The sequence below is a fragment of the Euprymna scolopes genome, chromosome 23 (genome assembly GCF_053919585.1).
Source record: "Euprymna scolopes isolate OS-2025 chromosome 23, ASM5391958v1, whole genome shotgun sequence".
NCBI lineage: Eukaryota > Metazoa > Mollusca > Cephalopoda > Sepiida > Sepiolidae > Euprymna > Euprymna scolopes.
Genome location: NC_136504.1, coordinates 87,281,218 through 87,298,665, shown reverse-complemented (window position 1 = coordinate 87,298,665; position 17,448 = coordinate 87,281,218). Strand labels below are relative to the sequence as shown.

Sequence of the window (17,448 nt, the reverse complement as noted above, 5' to 3'; positions counted from 1 at the left end):
CATCATGATAGTTAACTAGTGATACATGTCCGCACACAATTTTAAGGCAGCATGTTCAGGACTGTAGAACACAATGCAAACGGAGATCTTCAATACATCTCTGATGTGATTATGCAGAGGGTCTAATGTGAATGTATATCGTCGTAGGTTTTATTTGTTCAGTCTCAGCACAGGGTAGTATTTAAGCATTATGGTGGGGCAAGAATCATGAAAATATCTGTAGGCATCAGATGCAACTGTTACATTTTGGTGAGTAGACAGCAGATCTAATCCAAGCAGATCACATACTCTAGTTGGAACAGAATCACGGCAAGCTCTAAATTTTAGTTATTTTCTAAAAATCAATGTAATAAGCATTCGAAACATAAGGTTTAGTAGCTTTATCATCTGGATTTTAATATTCATAAAAGTACATAAGTCAAGCAAAACTGTTCTATATAGGAAATTCATTTTACTTGTCCTAGGACTGATGTTCTATTTCTATTATATAGTTTTTGATACAGTACATAATAATGTTGAATTTATGCAGTTTGTATGAACACTTCTTCCTCGTCATCCATCCATATAGAAGAAGAGGGAGGGAGATTTCCGAAATATGTAAGTTAAATTGTCCAAATCGAAAGAGCTAATGCTAGATTCTTATTTCAGCTTATTGTTTCCTTATGTCATTTCCTTTGAGACTTTAATTTTATTTTGATCTTCAATTTGAATCAGAAATTACTTTCCTACAATATCAAATTGCAGAGTGGAACTTTTGTTTTCTTTCCATGTAAATTTTGTTTTCTACATATAATCTTGCTGCACACATGGCTCTTAAAATGATTAAATAAATTTGTATTTTTAAGTAAGTGTTCTGTAGCCTAAAAATAGTTAGTGAATGAATCTGTCTCTCATAATAGAATGAATTTTAGTCTTTTGCTATTTAAAAGTTGATGGTGGATCATAGCGTACAACATAAATAACCCCAACCAAAACAAAGGCGTTTTTTCAAATGAGAGCCTTTTCTAACCCTCTCAAGTTTGCTAACCTCCGTTGCTTCTAATACTGACCACTAACACAAATAAAAGGGTTTCTCTCTGTTTGCCACTATACAATCTGTCTCCTGTGTGTTATCATTTCAGCCATGAAAGCTGGGAATCCTGGTAAGATAGCTTTGCTGACTTTTTATTCTACCTGCGACTTCTGCGGATAAACTTTTGCGCATAAATATCAGGCTTTTTAAAAATTTAACAGCCTCCATTTGCAATTCCGACTGTGATGTCACCGTACTATATTGCTGGATGGTTAAAGGATTGTCGTTATTCTAATGTTTGCCGCTCGCCTTCTGCTTCGAAATTTCAAATATCTTTATTCGTCTGATATTGTTTATAAACTGTTTGAATCTTGTTCTAATTCGAACAAATAAATAAATCCAAAATTGCTTTATTTTCATTATGTGGACAACTATTTACATTTTGGTTTTTATTTTCATGATGTTTCGACTGATGTATCTAGCAAACTTCTTCAGATGCATCTTTCTGAACATGCATTTATGTCAGACTCAGGGCACAATCAATGTATCAAGCTCTTGCTCATGTCACTCCATTGTACAGCTGTGAAACCTGGCCGATAAGAACAAGTGACTTACAAAGCTTGAGGTGTTCGATCACTGCTGTTTACATTGCATCCTTTGTGTTTGCTGGCACGGTTCCATCTCAAACGCTGTTGTTCGTTCTCACTGCAATATATCCTCTCTACAACAAACTCTCTTAAGATGTCTCCACTTTCTTCACTTTCTTCATTATCATCCAGATGATTTCACTCATTGAACCAACCCCTCAAGGTTGGGGAAAAAACAATGTGGAGGTCAGCTGAAAATCTGACTCAGCACAGTGATACTGGACACCGAGTTGATCTTGGCCCTCACTTCTATGGGGTTTGCTGCTGGAACCATGACTGAGTAACACTTGTATCTGCCACAACAGTGGACAATCAGTTCTAAATGATAATCTTTTAAAGGTTGAAGTTGATAAGAATAACATAATGATTAACACTTCTACCCAATATGGCTGATGGAACAGGAACAATCCATCTTTGTGTATGAAATAAAAGGTTCGGTTTGGAATAATGTATAAATTCCCAAAACTTTGAAAGGTTAAACCTGAAGAATAATGACGGTTACATTAGTGAAAATGTGACAACCAAGGTTAGAATAGTAATTTGAATAATACAAACTATTGTCATCTGAAAAAATTCCAATACATAATTCTCAATTTGGTAAAGAATTATTCAAATATAACTTGTGCGACATGAAGAAAAAATCTAGATATCTGGAATGAATCAAATGAAGATATGCACATAAGCCAACCATGCAGCATTTGGTTTTGTTACATGGTCTTGCCCCATGATATATTCCAGACGACACATGGTCTGCAATCTAATTCCTCGAGAAAATAATAGAACCTGGCCTACCATCTAAGACAGCCATGTCAAACTCAGAATCCCATGAGAGCCATAAGTCAGTTTGTGTTTTCATGAGAGACACACTTTTACAATTATAACTGAATATGTATAATAAAAATTATTTCCAAATAGTTTGTTTTTAATTTCGAGACATGCAATAGTTTTGTTCTCTTTAAGAATGCAAGTACAAACGTACATGTAGTTTGAGAATGTATTAATGAAAGAAATTAGCATGAGATATGAAGTTTTTCTTTATTTCAATATAACAAAACTTTCAAAAGCAACACACATGGTTCACTTGTATTTGTTGCTGCTGCATCCAAATACAATGCATAGAAATGACAATATTTCAAAATGAATATTTATTATCAACTATTCAAACGTTTTCATCTTTTCTACCAAAGCTTGAAACTTCTCATTGATAATATTTGGTATGTCAGGCTGAAATTTTTGCGCAGTTTCAAGTTTCATCTGAGATGACAAGTGATCGATTTTGAAATTGTATTATTTTGACTCTAAAGTGACAATAGATAAGAAATTCTGATTGCTTTTTTTTACAGCTTTTATTTTGATATTTTCCTTTTTCTTCTCCACTTTTTAAAAGTCATTTAAAATTATCTGTGTGGGAAGCAAATAAGCTTGGAATGGGTCGCACGAGGCCAGCAGGCTACAAGGTTTGACATACTGGATCTAGACTTGTCGTACTTCATTACAATATATTTAGCACAGTACCCACTTAGAATATATGAGATCTTCATGCCACATCAATATGAGTATTTGTGTGTCTTGAAACAATGTCAGTGATTTTCATCAGATCTTATCTAAATTTGATTCAGATCTAAAAAAAAAAAATGATAATAAACTTAATGGCTGAAACGTTAACTGATGTGGTTGGTAAAAAGCTGAATTACAAGTCTGTTAACAAATATCTGAATATAAAGCAGTTGTAAATAGTTTAACAGAATCATAATTAATCACTAATATATATAAAGAAGTTCAAACCAATCCAACATCATGAGCAACGAAAGAAAAACACATTGAAATTAAAAAAAAATTATCAACACTCATAAAATACCAGAAACACAGCTTTTTATTAAAAAAATAAAATTTTTACATTTGTCACTCATTATTAATAAGAGTTCTCATGCTGAAAATTATAAAAAGAGTATCAGTTGGATTACTTTTTCATTTTGTCACTTTTGTTTTTTCAACAAATTTCATCTTATTCTTGGAGTTCAGGTAGCCTAATACTGGCTATTAAAATTAAAAAACAAAAAATTCACATGCCATTTTGTGTGCTGCGGCTCAACAAAGTATTGTTTTTCTAATATCGGTTATAGAATGGTAAAATGTGGACTATCTAATGAAGAATTGTAAAGTCTGCAATCAACACTGCTGCTTAGCAATGGAGCACTCTACTGATATTTGTTATGTTGATGACATTACGCTTGTTGCTGCCATCTTTGATAAGTTGAAGTTCCCTACTTCTGAGCAAGAAGATGAAAGTAAAGCAAGGCAAATGCAAACTTATTTCCTCCTGTGTTGTTAATATCTCAATAGATAACAAAACAGTTGAAACAACAACAACAACAACAACAAAAAAAAAAACCCAAAGATTTTGTGCTTCTTGGCTCAGTGTTTCCAGGATCACCATCCATCATTAACAGAAGAATAAGAATATTAGTTTTTGCATACGGAGAAGTACATAACAACCCTGAAGTTAAAACTTTATACTGCATTTATAAATGCTAATCAAAACATAGATTGTACTGTGAGAGAATATGAAGAAGCTCAGTGTATTTGAAATAAGATATTTTAAAAAGTTTCCTTGTGAAACCGTAAGAAATACAGATATCAGAACGAAGGTTTTCAGATTCATTAATGATGCTCAATAAAGAAAACAGTATGGTTTGGATCGGTTTTCAAATTGCAGCTATATAAAGAATGTATATAAAAAAGATTTCATTAAAGAAAGGTCAAGAGCACAAATATCAAAAAGATGAGCTGATCAGGAAAGGGTTAATACTGGTATGTTGTTCATGACAGATGAAATACTGGTCTTTAACCATGATAAATGGAGAAATTTTGTTCTCAAGCATGTGGCAAAATTCTTTGGATCATGTACATAACTAAAGGTAGTTCAACAGTAAAGAGTTTTGACTCAGAAAATGTAGGTGATCTCATGTATAGATTAGAATAGTTTGGAATCGGAAAATAGCAAGTAATTTATGCAGTTGTCTTTCTGTAGAGTTAAAAATGTAGGTAACCTATTACAGAGTTTAAAGTCATAAAATACAGTTGGCCTGATGTAGAGCCTGGAATTGGAATATACAGGTATCTTGTTGCAGAGTTTGAAATTGGAAAATTCAGTTGCCTTGATGTGGAATCTTGAATCAGAAAATGAAGTGGCCTGATACAGCATTTAGAATTTAAAAAGTTTGGCTACATGGTACAAAGTTTTTAATCAGAAAAAGCAGATAGCCGAATACAAATTTAAGAATCGGGAAATAAACGGTGAACTAATGAGAAGTATGGAATTACAAACTTTCGTCCAAATCCTGTCGGGTGTTTGGTTCACTTATGCATTAAATACTTTTAAAAATGAATGTCTAAATTCCCTGCAGATGTAGACAAGTTGATGGTATTCAATACATCAGCTGTATTTTGCTCTGAATAAAATAAACAGTCAAAAGCGTTTGATACTCAGCACACATGTACAAAACTTGCTTCTATTGTGGCTTTAAAAATGTGCGTTGAAACTATTGATAAATTTTTTTGTTGTATGTTTCTCTTAATTGCCTTATTTCTAGGTTTAAAAAACTGTCTGCTTCATTCTTCTTTGTTGTTGATTTCCAGCGCTGAGGTATACGACGAATGAAGGAGTGTGGAAAGATTCAGCAGCAAAATTAAAGAATCACCTTGGAAACATCAGGTTAGATTTTTATTTTTTATTAATTTAAAAAAAATATAAACAATGTCACGGGATGATTGTAACAACTTTTGTGTGTGGGGAGCTTGCTCTGCTTTGTTGAAGCTATTGTCCCTGTCACCACATACTACGATAACCATTCAATGTCTTCAACAATTTGTTAGATACCATAAAACGCTCTTTATTGACTGTCACTTGTTTTCTTTCTCTGCTGTTTTTATTATTTGTCAATTAACGTTTTTTTTATTTGATTTTTAGGTACTTGTACAGTTTAATCAAGATAGTAAAAAAATGAAAATATTGAAAAAAAGGTTATATTGTACGTATCCGTTTTGGACTGAAGATCTCTGAAAAAAATTTCACTTAATTTGATCGAATAATTTTCTTTTTACAGCGGAAAAACATGTTTTTATGACAGCGTGTTGAAGGTAGCCATCTTTGTATTTTTTGAACAAGCCATGAGGAGATAACTCAGTTCAAATCGGCGACACCCCCTCCTCATTATTAATACTAGCTTTTCTTCCTGAAAATCAAACCTTTTGCTTGGTATCATAACAAATTGTTTTTTCACTGTAAAAAAAAAAACTACTTGAAAATTAAGTGAATTTTTTTTTGAGAACTTCATTCCATAACGGATACATACAATATAAACTTTTTTTTTGATATTTTCATTTTTTGATGCCTTAAATAAACTGTACAAGTATCGATTTTTCTATCTAGCAAACTGACATATGCCTGTCTGGCTTTAAATACATTCTGGTTATTCTATGCTTATATCCTCTTTGTCACTGCTGGTTTAGCATCACTATATGCAGTTAATTTTCAGGAGCAACTGAGGAGAATAAGTTATTCTGTAGATATATTCTCGTCAAGTATAATTATGAAATATGAGTAAGAATTACAAATTCATTTTTGTCATTTCAGTTTGGTTTCTCTGTTCTTTTATTTGGCTAAAATGCACTGTTCGTAGTTTCTCAGAATTCATCTGAAAAAATAGTGAAAACGTATCCAATCAAGGGAAGTAACTCTTTGAAATTTATACAAGTAAACCATTCTGATTAAAAAATATTTTTTGATTCTTTTATCCATTTACATCTGGATAGCTTATAATAAAAACTAAATATACATGGACTAGTTATTTTACAGCATATAAACTCTTTTTCAAACAAACATATACATGTGGGGGACCTTTTGGTAGTGTAGAATCATGTCTGATGTTCTATTATTGCCAGATTTACTCTAACATCAGGTTGTAGTACTTATCCTCTCTATTAATTAAAAATTTTTGTCTTAGGCATGAAAATAAAATGTTCCAGATAAACTTGGTCTAGGTGTTCACCCTTATCACTCCGAAATGAATCTTTCTCTGCTATTCTTATCAGTTTTTATTCTGCTTACCTTATTTCTTTCTATCGCAAGTACATATATCACATAGATTTTTCTTTGTGTTTTTTTAATATAGAATTCTGGACAAACATATCATATATCACACTATCTATTCACAAAATATGTACATGTCAAAAAACAAAAAACAACAAAAAAACAAACAGAAACATGAATCTACAAACCTTCATATGCAAAATAGAATCTATTAAATATTTGAAAATATTAAGAACTTGGTGCATGCTAACTTTTATGAAAATAATTGAATTCTGAATTTGAAAAGAGTTAAAATGCTGTGAAACAAAACAACCAAACTAAATCTTTTGGTTCACATTTTTATGCTTAAACTTTTTAATATCTTCATACATTTATTTATGGTCGAAATAGATGGCAACCAAAGAGTTCCTCCTTACTCAATTCATATCAATACAAAATTTGCATAATATCAGTCATACAAAACAGAAAATAAGTGAAGTGAAATTGCTATAGCCAAAAAATCCCAAAAGATTAAAAACCAATATTTGCGTGCTTCTTGTTACAAGGTTAGGCATGAAGTCAGTGTAATGTGTGTGCGTGGAGTGGGAACATTCAGCTCCTATAATGAGGCACGCTAAAAGGTAAAATAATTAGCCGTCTGTACTCTTGGTAAAGGCATCTCAGGCAACCGATAATAAATCAACCCACTCTTGAAGCATATAATACCTGGGAGGAGAGCTTCCTAGGACCAAAATGGACCATAACTCATTTCAAAAAGTAGAGTCGTATCCTTTAGTAAACCGAGATGAACCTTCAAATATGAATATGTCAAGATTTTTATTAAAATAATCTGCACAGAATTGCTAAGATCTTTCAATATATTTATTTAATGAAACATGTAAGGGAAGTAACTCATGCCGAAGTAAATCGTAATTATGTCCCTTTAATGTAATTTCTCATGATGAAAACAAATGATTGTTTTTATCAGTGCAAATTCGAGTTTTTTTTTTTTTTTTAATAAAATATTTCCAAAATATTTTCATTAATTTCTAATTAAAGTCTGAAATTTAAAAAAAAAATCTGATAATTTTCTGAAAGATTTTCCTATTCAACAAGTTATAATAATCTATTTCTATCTTTATAAAATTAAGCATGTGTATACATTTATATATTTCTCGCATAAAACTAAATGAAAATTCAATCTTTTTGATTCCAAGTGATTAAAGACGAAAAAATGAAGGAGACACGAAAGACAAATGAACACATTTATTATTTGGATTGTTTGGCCTACTTTTCCCATCTTGGATGATAATCTGACAACATTTTGGCCGATGTAACCTCTGACCTTATTCAGGTGTATATAATCAAACTTAGGAATCAGTATAGAATTTTGAATGAAACCCTTTATTTAATCCACTGGGGTAGCTTGTTCTCATTCTAGTAACCATGAAAACGAAAACTATTCAAATCAAAAGAGATAATGTTTATACATGTTTTCTTTTGTTTTTTGTATGAAGTAGCAGCAAAAATTACTAAAAAGAACAGAACGGAGCTGTTGAGAATCTGATGAAAACAATTTAGGAACTAGAACAAGCATCACTAAAGTGAAATGAGAAATTAACTACAAACCTTTTCACTTGAGAACGTTAACAGTGCTGTGTTATAACATCGCTTTCATTTTTTTATTTTTTATTTTGATGAGAAAATAGTTTCCACAGATTATGTTTTTGTTTGTTTTTTGTTTCAGAGCTATTATTAATCATTTCACACCAAAGGTCGACTCCTGGGCAGCACAGAATCATTTAGCATCTCTCACAGAAGAACAGGTAAGTGCCACAGGAAACCCTTTTTTATTTTGATTTTTTTCTTTTCTTAATGTTTTATTCCTTCATAGTTTCTAATAAAATGAGGAGATAAATGCATTTTTGGCTGGAAAACCAAATACGAGGTGCCTTTAATAAGTTTCCAAACTTTTTTTTTACAGGCATTTAAAATTGTCGTAGACTTTTAAAAATTAAATATGCTAATGAGATGACTGACCAATTTTTATGATTTCAGATTCAAATGAATAGTTACAGCAGGAATTGGAATACACCCTACCAAAGCCTGATTGTGACAGCTGGTGAATTTTAAATATGCAATCTGGACGTGAGGACACTTTAGAAGAGCGATATGCAATAAAATTCTGTTTTAAACTTGGAAAAATGCCACAGAAATGTATGAAATGTTTCAAACTGCTTTTGAATCATCTTGCATGAATTGAGCATCAGTTTTTGAGTGGCATAAAAGATTCAAGGAAAACAGGGAGTCTATGAGATATGATAGGAAGTATGGGAGGAGTAAGGAAGTCAGAACACCAGAGTTGATTGGTCAAATAAAGAAATTGATGGATAAGGACCATCATGTGTCTATAGAGACAATAAGTGCACAGTTTGATGTCAGTGTGGGAACTGTACACACAATAATTTGCAAGGAACTTAAGATACGGAAGATTTGTGTAAATGCACCAGTCCACAACCCCATCTTTCTCACAAACTATTGGACAAAGATGGGCATCAATACAGTTCCTCACCCTCCCTATAGTCCAGACCTTGCCCCCTGTGACTTTTGGTTATTTCCTTAACTCAAGAAAAACCTTAGAGGCTGTCATTATGAGACAATGGAGATGAAAGCGGCTGTGACAAGGGTCATTGACACACTCACACAGAAGGACTTCCATTGGGCATTCAAGAAGTTGTTGGAATGGTACAAGCTTGAGGAGAAAGGGACTAAAATTTCATGTGTGTAATATCAATAAAAGTGCCCCTATGAAAAAGTCTGGAACTTATTGAAGGCACCTTGTATCGTGAGTGGTTTTATGCATAGCTGTTTGTTGTTTAAGAAAAATCAGGATTTTTGTCATCTTTATCTACTCTGGCTGACCTTGTAATCTTTTGGTAACTAGTATTTACTTTTAGTCACCACTTTTTAAATCCAAAAACCACTGGATAATAAAGGTTAAAGAAATGGATAATGATAAAAAGATTGAAAAGGATGAATACTACTGAGGAGAATGCATACCTCCACTAAGGCACATCTGTAAAAACTATTAGCAAGCATTAAAGAAATTGAATAGAATATAAATGAACAAAAGACACTTATAATGATTTTAAGTTGATTAATTAATGTATTAATTAAAATTTAATTTATTTTTATTTATTTACTGATGAGTTATCGAAAAGTCACTTGAGAATAATGAAGTGGATGGATCATCAGTCGACTAGTGATTTGAAGATGACCATGTTGTAGTTTGCAGAGAAGCAGTCCCATGATCATTTGTTACACAGATGCAGAGTTCTTAGAAAAAAACTCAGTTAATGAGAATTCTGTTTAATGTTAGGCTTACAGAGGAAGAAAGGAAAATTGTTTGCAGTTTTGGTAATTAGATGAGTTCTTGCTGTGAATGTCATATAAAGAGAAACCAGAGATTCAAGCTCAACTGAGCATCTTCCATAGAAATAATGATTTTGAAATTGCCAAGCAGCGTTTATTAGAAAACAGTTCCACATCATTTTCACCTGCTTAAACTGTTTAAAACTTTCCAATTACAAACATATTAATCAGTTGCAAGATATTTTCAAAATATACTATTTAAAAAAATATATTCAAACAAAAGAAAAATCCCAATTATAAACACAAGTTTGATTTGATTATCTTTAATATAAAAACAAACTTTCTAACTAATTTTTTGAAGTACAATTATATCAAATATGGTGCAAGGCAACGCATGAAACAAAAACATTTTTTTTTCCTTGAATTGTTTATAAACAAAGTTTCTTTGCATCAGAAAATCATCCAAAAGCCAAGAAATATGCACAACCAATAAAAACAGATGAAAAGGTCATCATGCACTTGTCTCAAAGTGAAGACTTATCTAAGACAGTCCAATGTTAAAATGTATTAAGAGTGCTGTTGAATTCAAAATGGCCACTTATGATATGAAAACTTGCTTGTGCATTATAAGTGAATATTGAAAAAAATATAAAAAATAATGCATTTTAAGTAAAAATATTAGTATGTCTTTATATGTCATATCGAAATTAGTCAAAATTCCAAAACTTATGAAACATGATTGAGTAGAAGATCTGCTAGAACTATTTGTTTATAAGAATGGAGTATTGCTGCCACATCTGGGCAGGAGCTGCTAGAAAGATCTTATCCTGCCTTGACAGAGTTCAAAATAGACTTTGTAGCCTAGTGGAGGATGCCCTTTTCTCTTCCCTGCAACCTCTTTCTCAAAGAAGAGACATTGCGAGCCTGCCTCTGCTTTATCGTTATTTTCATGGCAAGTGCTCGTCTGAGCTCCAATCTATGGTCCCCCCTCGCCAAACTTTCACGAGAAACACTTGTCTAGCTGAAAACACTATCAATAATTTCCCCCACTCTTTATCTGTACCTAAACCTAAACGTAGATTCCATGAACAGTTTCTTTCTTAGAACTGCACACCTGTGGAACTCTCTTCCATTTGCCTGCTTTCCTGCTGACTATAATATGGTTGTCTTCAAGTCCAACGTAAACAAGTTCTTGATGAGCCATTCCCTTTAGTAATCCAATTTACCAAATTTCGACTTACAATTACTATGACAATGTCTCATTGACCGCTGTATGCTTATTAACCCTTATCCTTGAGTGGCCTCTGGACCTTAATAAGTGGTGACTCTTTAGTAAAAAAAAAAAAAAAAATCAATCCACCATTTTCTAATTTGACATAGTGAAAACAAAAAACAAAACAAGGGAGATAATTTAGTTTGTCATACAGAATAGGCTAAACTACTAAAACTGCATTATTCTATAAATCAAATTTTTTCTTTTAATTGTTTTTCTTCTGGATCATTTTTTATAATTTTGGGAATTTTTACTAATTTCGACATGACATGTAAGTACGTAATAGTGTTTTTACTTAAAATGTATTTTTAAATATCCACTTAAAATGCACAAATACGTAAACTTTTTTCAAGGGAGGTTACTATTTTTCATGGCTAATGGGAGGTAATTCAGCTTTAGCCAATTACCTAACAAGCCAATAAAGAAATAAGAAGGCATGACATGTTCTTTTTACGACGTCCAACATTTCGTTTTTTCTTTATCTAAAATTCATTTATCCAAAGAATCCGTGAGTCTTATTTCTGACTTGTTAAAATTTTTGTCAATCTCTTTTTCTTTAGGTGCTTGAAGTTGTCCGTAACAATTACGATACGCTAACGCTGAAACTTCAAGATAGTTTGGATCAGTTTGAACGATATTCAGAGAAACCGCGAGAAACGTCTTTTTTTACACAACTTGTAAGTACTTTACTTATAGTCGGATGTCATCGATCACATAATTGCATAAATCTGTGTCGATATGCTATAAAATAGTCCAATGAAATCAAACTTCCATTAAGATTTGAATCTTCATTCTCAAGAACGTGAATTCGCTGTGTTTTAGTGGAATTCTACTTTTTCCTTTTAATCCAAAAAAATAGGGGATTTCCCCTTTATTGCTAGAAACTTGCGTGAATGTGAGTTTTGCATTTTTTGACAAAAATCCACTTTTTTTTAATTAAAAAACAATTCTTGTTTCGAATTCCCTTTATATTACAAAACAAAAATAAATATGTATTTGCCTATGATGGAATGAAATTATCATATTCTAAAAATCATGTAAATTGATCAAGTAATTTTATTTTAATAATGAAAATAATTTTTAAATGATTAATGGGAATTTGTAGGCATTACAAAATATATCTGGTATGAATTATTGTTGAGTCAACTTTCTTGTTTTTTTAGCCGTTTTTCAAAATAATGGGCAAGACAGTCACTTTTCAGTTTCTCGTAAAATTTAATTTTTTTTATAAAAATAAAACTACTTGATTACGTAAATTTTAGAATATATTTTTGTATTTTATATGGGGGAATTCTGGAGCAGAATGAAAACTTTGATTTCTGCCAAATTACTAGGGTTTTACCTTTTTATTTTTTTTATCTCTTTTTGACTTGATTGGACTTCCTTTTCACCTTATCTTTTTTTGTCTTTTCTCTTTTCCTCTTTTGTTTTTTCTTACCTTTTTTTTCTTTCATGATAGTTCTCCTCGAAAACTGAAAATGTTAATTTTATTGTGAAAGTTAAGACTTCAAATGATTCATGAAGGGGATCGAGTTAAATGACTCTTGTTGCATCAAAGAATGATTTCCTGTCTTCTTCATTAAAAACTTTCAAACCAAGTCCTTCAACTCTCTAAAACGAAAGTAATAATCTATAAAATAATACACGCCATAATCACGTTGACACACCAGTTCTTGTCAGATCACCGAAGTTAAGCAACGTTGAGCCTGGCTAGTACCAGATGGGCAACCATTTGGGAATTCTAGGCGCTGTATGTGTTCTCCGCTCATCACGGCAGTTTCCAGTCGTCCTGTACCTCCGCTTGCCAGTGGTATGCAACAATGTCGACACAGTAGAGGTGTGGTTGGAGGTTGCGCAACTCTTGCCACACAAATTTCATGCGCAGTCACCCTTTCAGTAGGTATCCATAGTCTGTCAAGACTGGAGAAAACCAAGAATCTATAAAATTAACCTGTCAACTAAATTAATCTGATAATTAACTTGTTTGTAAATTTAAAAACTTTTCTGTGAGGTATCAAGCAAAAAGAAATGTCATTTCCTTTAGAGAGTTATCGCCCTTGGGGGTAGAGCAGAGTCTACCATGACAGTTTTGTACCTATTTACTATGCCTCCCCACGGGACAGAGTTAGACACCAGGGTCGTTTTTTAACGTGGAGAAAAGGTACAAAAATAAAAATTGTCTCAGTCGTGAAGGATTTCTCCTCCACCGAAAGAGAACAAGAAAATGAAGTGCAGCAGGTAAAAAAAGAAATGTGTCTTGCATCACAATCTTAATCATAATGCATGCAAGAATTCCAACATTACCATTTAATCTGTAAGTTGTTTAATGAATTTGTTAAAGTTTTTACTTTGTCCTTTAATCATATTTGTTATTTGATATTAAACTGGCAACATATATCATCAGACATAACTATTCTTTTTTGTTTTTGCTTTACCAAGATCGATATTTCACTAATTGAACATTTTTCAAATTATTTTTAATGGGTTTTTACTACTTATCACTAGAGCACATCGTCCAAGTTGATTTTAGTTGTTTTCATGCTACCCTCACACATACATGCACACACACAAGAATGTCGAGGCCTTTTCAATTTTAGAAAATAAATTGAATTTCAGTATTTTTTGCCTACTCGCATCCTTAAAATATATAAATATATATATTAGTGTTCTGAGGTACAAAATTTACACTGAAAAACAATAGGCGTTTAGATAGAAATCGCTAGTTTAAATGAAATATTGACGAAAATAAAGAGTAATGAGGGAAAGTGAAATATCAAGACTGATCAAAACAAATAATTACACATTTGTTTAAAAGATTAAAACCGCACAGTGTGGAAAAAAAAAATGGGTGAGGGGTGTCAAAGTTTTCTAAAAGGATTTAACGCCTTTATGTATTCTTTTTAATGGCACAAAGAATGTTTGCATATTGCAATAGACAGATTCCACAATTAAAAAATCGTTTATTATATAGTTACTGGCACGGCATGGATTTTCAGAATCCAATATCGTGGAGAAAGGGAGACTCAAGAATCCTGCCTTGCCTTATCTAATCTTAGATAAAACGTGATGGTTGATGTAGATCTGCAAATACAAGGCAGTACGTTCCACGTGGACAGCATCACACTGGCATTTAAATTAATAAACAACAATGATGGATGTAGGGCACACTATCCTGTGAAAAAAAAGTAAAGACAGGTCACAGAGTATACCACAAACACAAGGAAACCAACTCTAAACCAACTCTATACTAAATCTAAACCAACTCTAAACCAACTTTAAATTAACTGTAAACTAACTCTAAACATAACTAAACCCTAAAAAGATGTAGAAAAGAATGTAGTCGAAAGTGAAGATTGTGTTTTTTTTTTGTTTTTGAAATCGGGTACAAAGCAGAAATTTGTTTAAAAATATTTTTGAAAGAAAAACTAAAGAATAAAAAAAATTGATATCTTCATTTACTGCTAACTAGTCAGGAGGGCGATTCTCATTTTACTTTAAATTTAAATAGGAAAATGATCCCTCGTCTAATATTTAAAATATTTGAATTTCTTCTTCTGCAGATATCTTTTCAGGATACTTGTATATAATCCTCCCCCAATCAAATTTTTTGAAGGGCTAAACTATGATAGGTCTGATAGTAAAAAAAAAATCCTTTTATTGTTTAAAAATAAATTTTCTTTTCATTGCAGGTTCGTTCGATTACTTGTGATGTACGCAGAAGTGTGACTAACCTACCACCCATTCAGCAGGAAGACCTTTTACATGATAATCCCATGATTTCCTGATAGCTATTATCAAACAATACCCTCCTATCTCTCGCTATAGCCAACTATGTCGTTTTTATGCTACTTTGGAAGTGACACGCAAGCCTCTGCGCTTTCTTTTCTGAGTTGGGTCGACAGCAGCTGTAACATATAATTGGCACCTTCCACGTTAACATTCTTGCAGTGCGACCAACAAGGACCGATTGTTATTTATTTCTGTTCTGACTAAGAAATGTGCCGAACTCGTCTGTCTTTGGTTTGTACTTCGTATTTCTTTTCCTCCTCTGATTAAATAAAAAATGAAATATAATGAAGAAATAAATTTGTATATTTACCCAACTCTGAAAAATAAATTTTTCGGTCCAAAAGTACACAATAATTATAAAATGGAAGAAAAAAAAATATATATACATTTTCTTTTGATGATTAATTTTATTTTTGTTTTAATAATGTACATTTTTATATTATTCTGTTTTATTTATTTTTTTTTTGCTTTTAATAAAAATATTTAACAAAAAAAAGCATCTCCAAATTTATATGATTAATAGTATATCTGACGATATTTCAGTAAATGGTTATTTATTCAGATTCAAACAACTCATTGGCATCTTCTAGCCTGATTGTAAAAGCATTCGGAAGATGACACATGATTAGCCAATCAACAGTAAACTGTCAGCAGACGATAAATTTCAATGAATCAGTGAATCTCATTTAAACCAGAAAAAATAAAGTTTCTGTGTTTATATTTTTTTGATCCCACTATTGTTCTCATCTTGAGTGTTACTTGTACAACGTCTCGATTGATGTAGCTTCGTCAGGCATGTTGGTCGCTATCTTGAAAAAAAAAGGAGAAGACTTACTGGCTCTGTAGATGGTTTCATATTCTTTGAGTTGTGTTTGTTTTTTTTTTTGCCGTTTTCGTATGTATGAAAAAAATTTGGTTGGCAAAAGGAGGTAACTAATAAAGTTTGATGGGATTATCTCCCTTTTACTGTTGAAATTTAAAGGAGGGGGGGGGTTATACAATTTGTTTTCTTTATAATTAGAGGTTCTCATATACTGCTGATCTCTATGCTCAGTCTGCTTAGAATTTTTTCTTTTTTTTAGCAGATGTGCTGCTTCTTTAAGTCATCTAACTCTCCAGCTTGCGTGTCAGTAATATTTTGACCTCGTTCAATAATAGGAAGTGTGTTCCCTTTTCTGCCCATATGTGATCAGCTAATCCCAACTTTTCAACCTCCTCACAGCTGTCACAGCTTTGCAGTGTTCTTTTAACCTTACCTTTTAGGGGACGATCAGTCTCACTTTTTTGTGTTTAAGTCGAAAATGAATAACAGAATGTTGAGTGAATGCATTTATTTTCCTGAAGGAATCATCACTTTCTCTCAAGAAAGAAAATTTATTGAAAAAAACAAAAAATATGCAAATCTATATGTGGAATGACTGAAACGAAAACTGTAAGTAAATGCACTAATGCTAAGTGCCGAGGCTGGTCATCAGTAAGGACGGACACATTCTTAAACAAGAATAACCGTTGACCAAATTCTGAATAATTAATCGAAGTTATTCTCATGATTTGATACTAGCTGTCCTTACCTGGCATTGCCCGGTTAATTACACTGTTTCTTACTTTTTCTTTGTCTTTTTTTTGATTAAATAACGCGTGTTTTTATTTTTTTAATATATTTTTGTTTCATTTAAAGGGAATTAACTCTGTATAAACAAATACAGAGTTAATTCCCTTTTTAGAAATGTCATATATATGGAAATAATTCCAACCGTGACTCGATATTTTCTGGAAGGAATTCCATCAAAATACATTTTATAAATCAAATTGAATTTTATTTTAATATGCTGCAACAATCCATAAGAAAAAATGGTTGCTCAGAATCAAATATTGAATTTGTAGGAAGAAAGCTATTGATGACAATGAAAACATAAAGACACTGGCTTTATTTGAATTTTTAGGCAAGTAAATATAAAACCTGTGTATCGCTTTCTTGTGTTTTTGTCATTCCTTGATTTGATGTTTTGATTTTCAATCTCTTCCAAGCTCCTTGGCTAGATATATGAGAGAAAAACCTTCTGCAAGACCTGCAATAACACATTCCTTTTCACAAGCTGTCAATCAACTCTTTCTAGGCATTTTGGGAGGTCTGCAATAAAGTGATACACAATTAAAATTACCAGAACATGCAAAAAATTGCATAACTTTCAAAATATTTGTTCGAATTCCACAAAAATGAGGGAAATAAAGCACCTTGTTATGCTATTCTAGTGTACCAAATTTCACTTCTCTGTGTTTCATA

At 32.0% G+C, this 17,448-nt stretch overlaps 1 protein-coding gene across 2 annotated transcripts in view; it reads left to right on the top strand.

The window, feature by feature from the left end:
* Positions 1-15,965, top strand: part of LOC145246045 (armadillo-like helical domain-containing protein 3) — a 148,580-nt gene extending 132,615 nt beyond the window's left edge. Inside the window, exons 24-28 of one of the 2 annotated variants that reach the window (XM_080107883.1) lie at positions 1,122-1,142; positions 5,299-5,374; positions 8,478-8,556; positions 11,936-12,052; positions 15,065-15,660. In XM_080107883.1, coding sequence (XP_079964009.1) covers positions 1,122-1,142; positions 5,299-5,374; positions 8,478-8,556; positions 11,936-12,052; positions 15,065-15,160 — 389 coding nt within the window. In that variant the 3' untranslated portion in view covers positions 15,161-15,660. Of the gene's footprint in view, positions 1-1,121; positions 1,143-5,298; positions 5,375-8,477; positions 8,557-11,935; positions 12,053-15,064 lie in introns of both variants that reach the window. The other variant, XM_080107884.1, reaches the window with a different exon arrangement.
* The last annotated feature ends 1,483 nt before the right edge of the window (positions 15,966-17,448 follow it).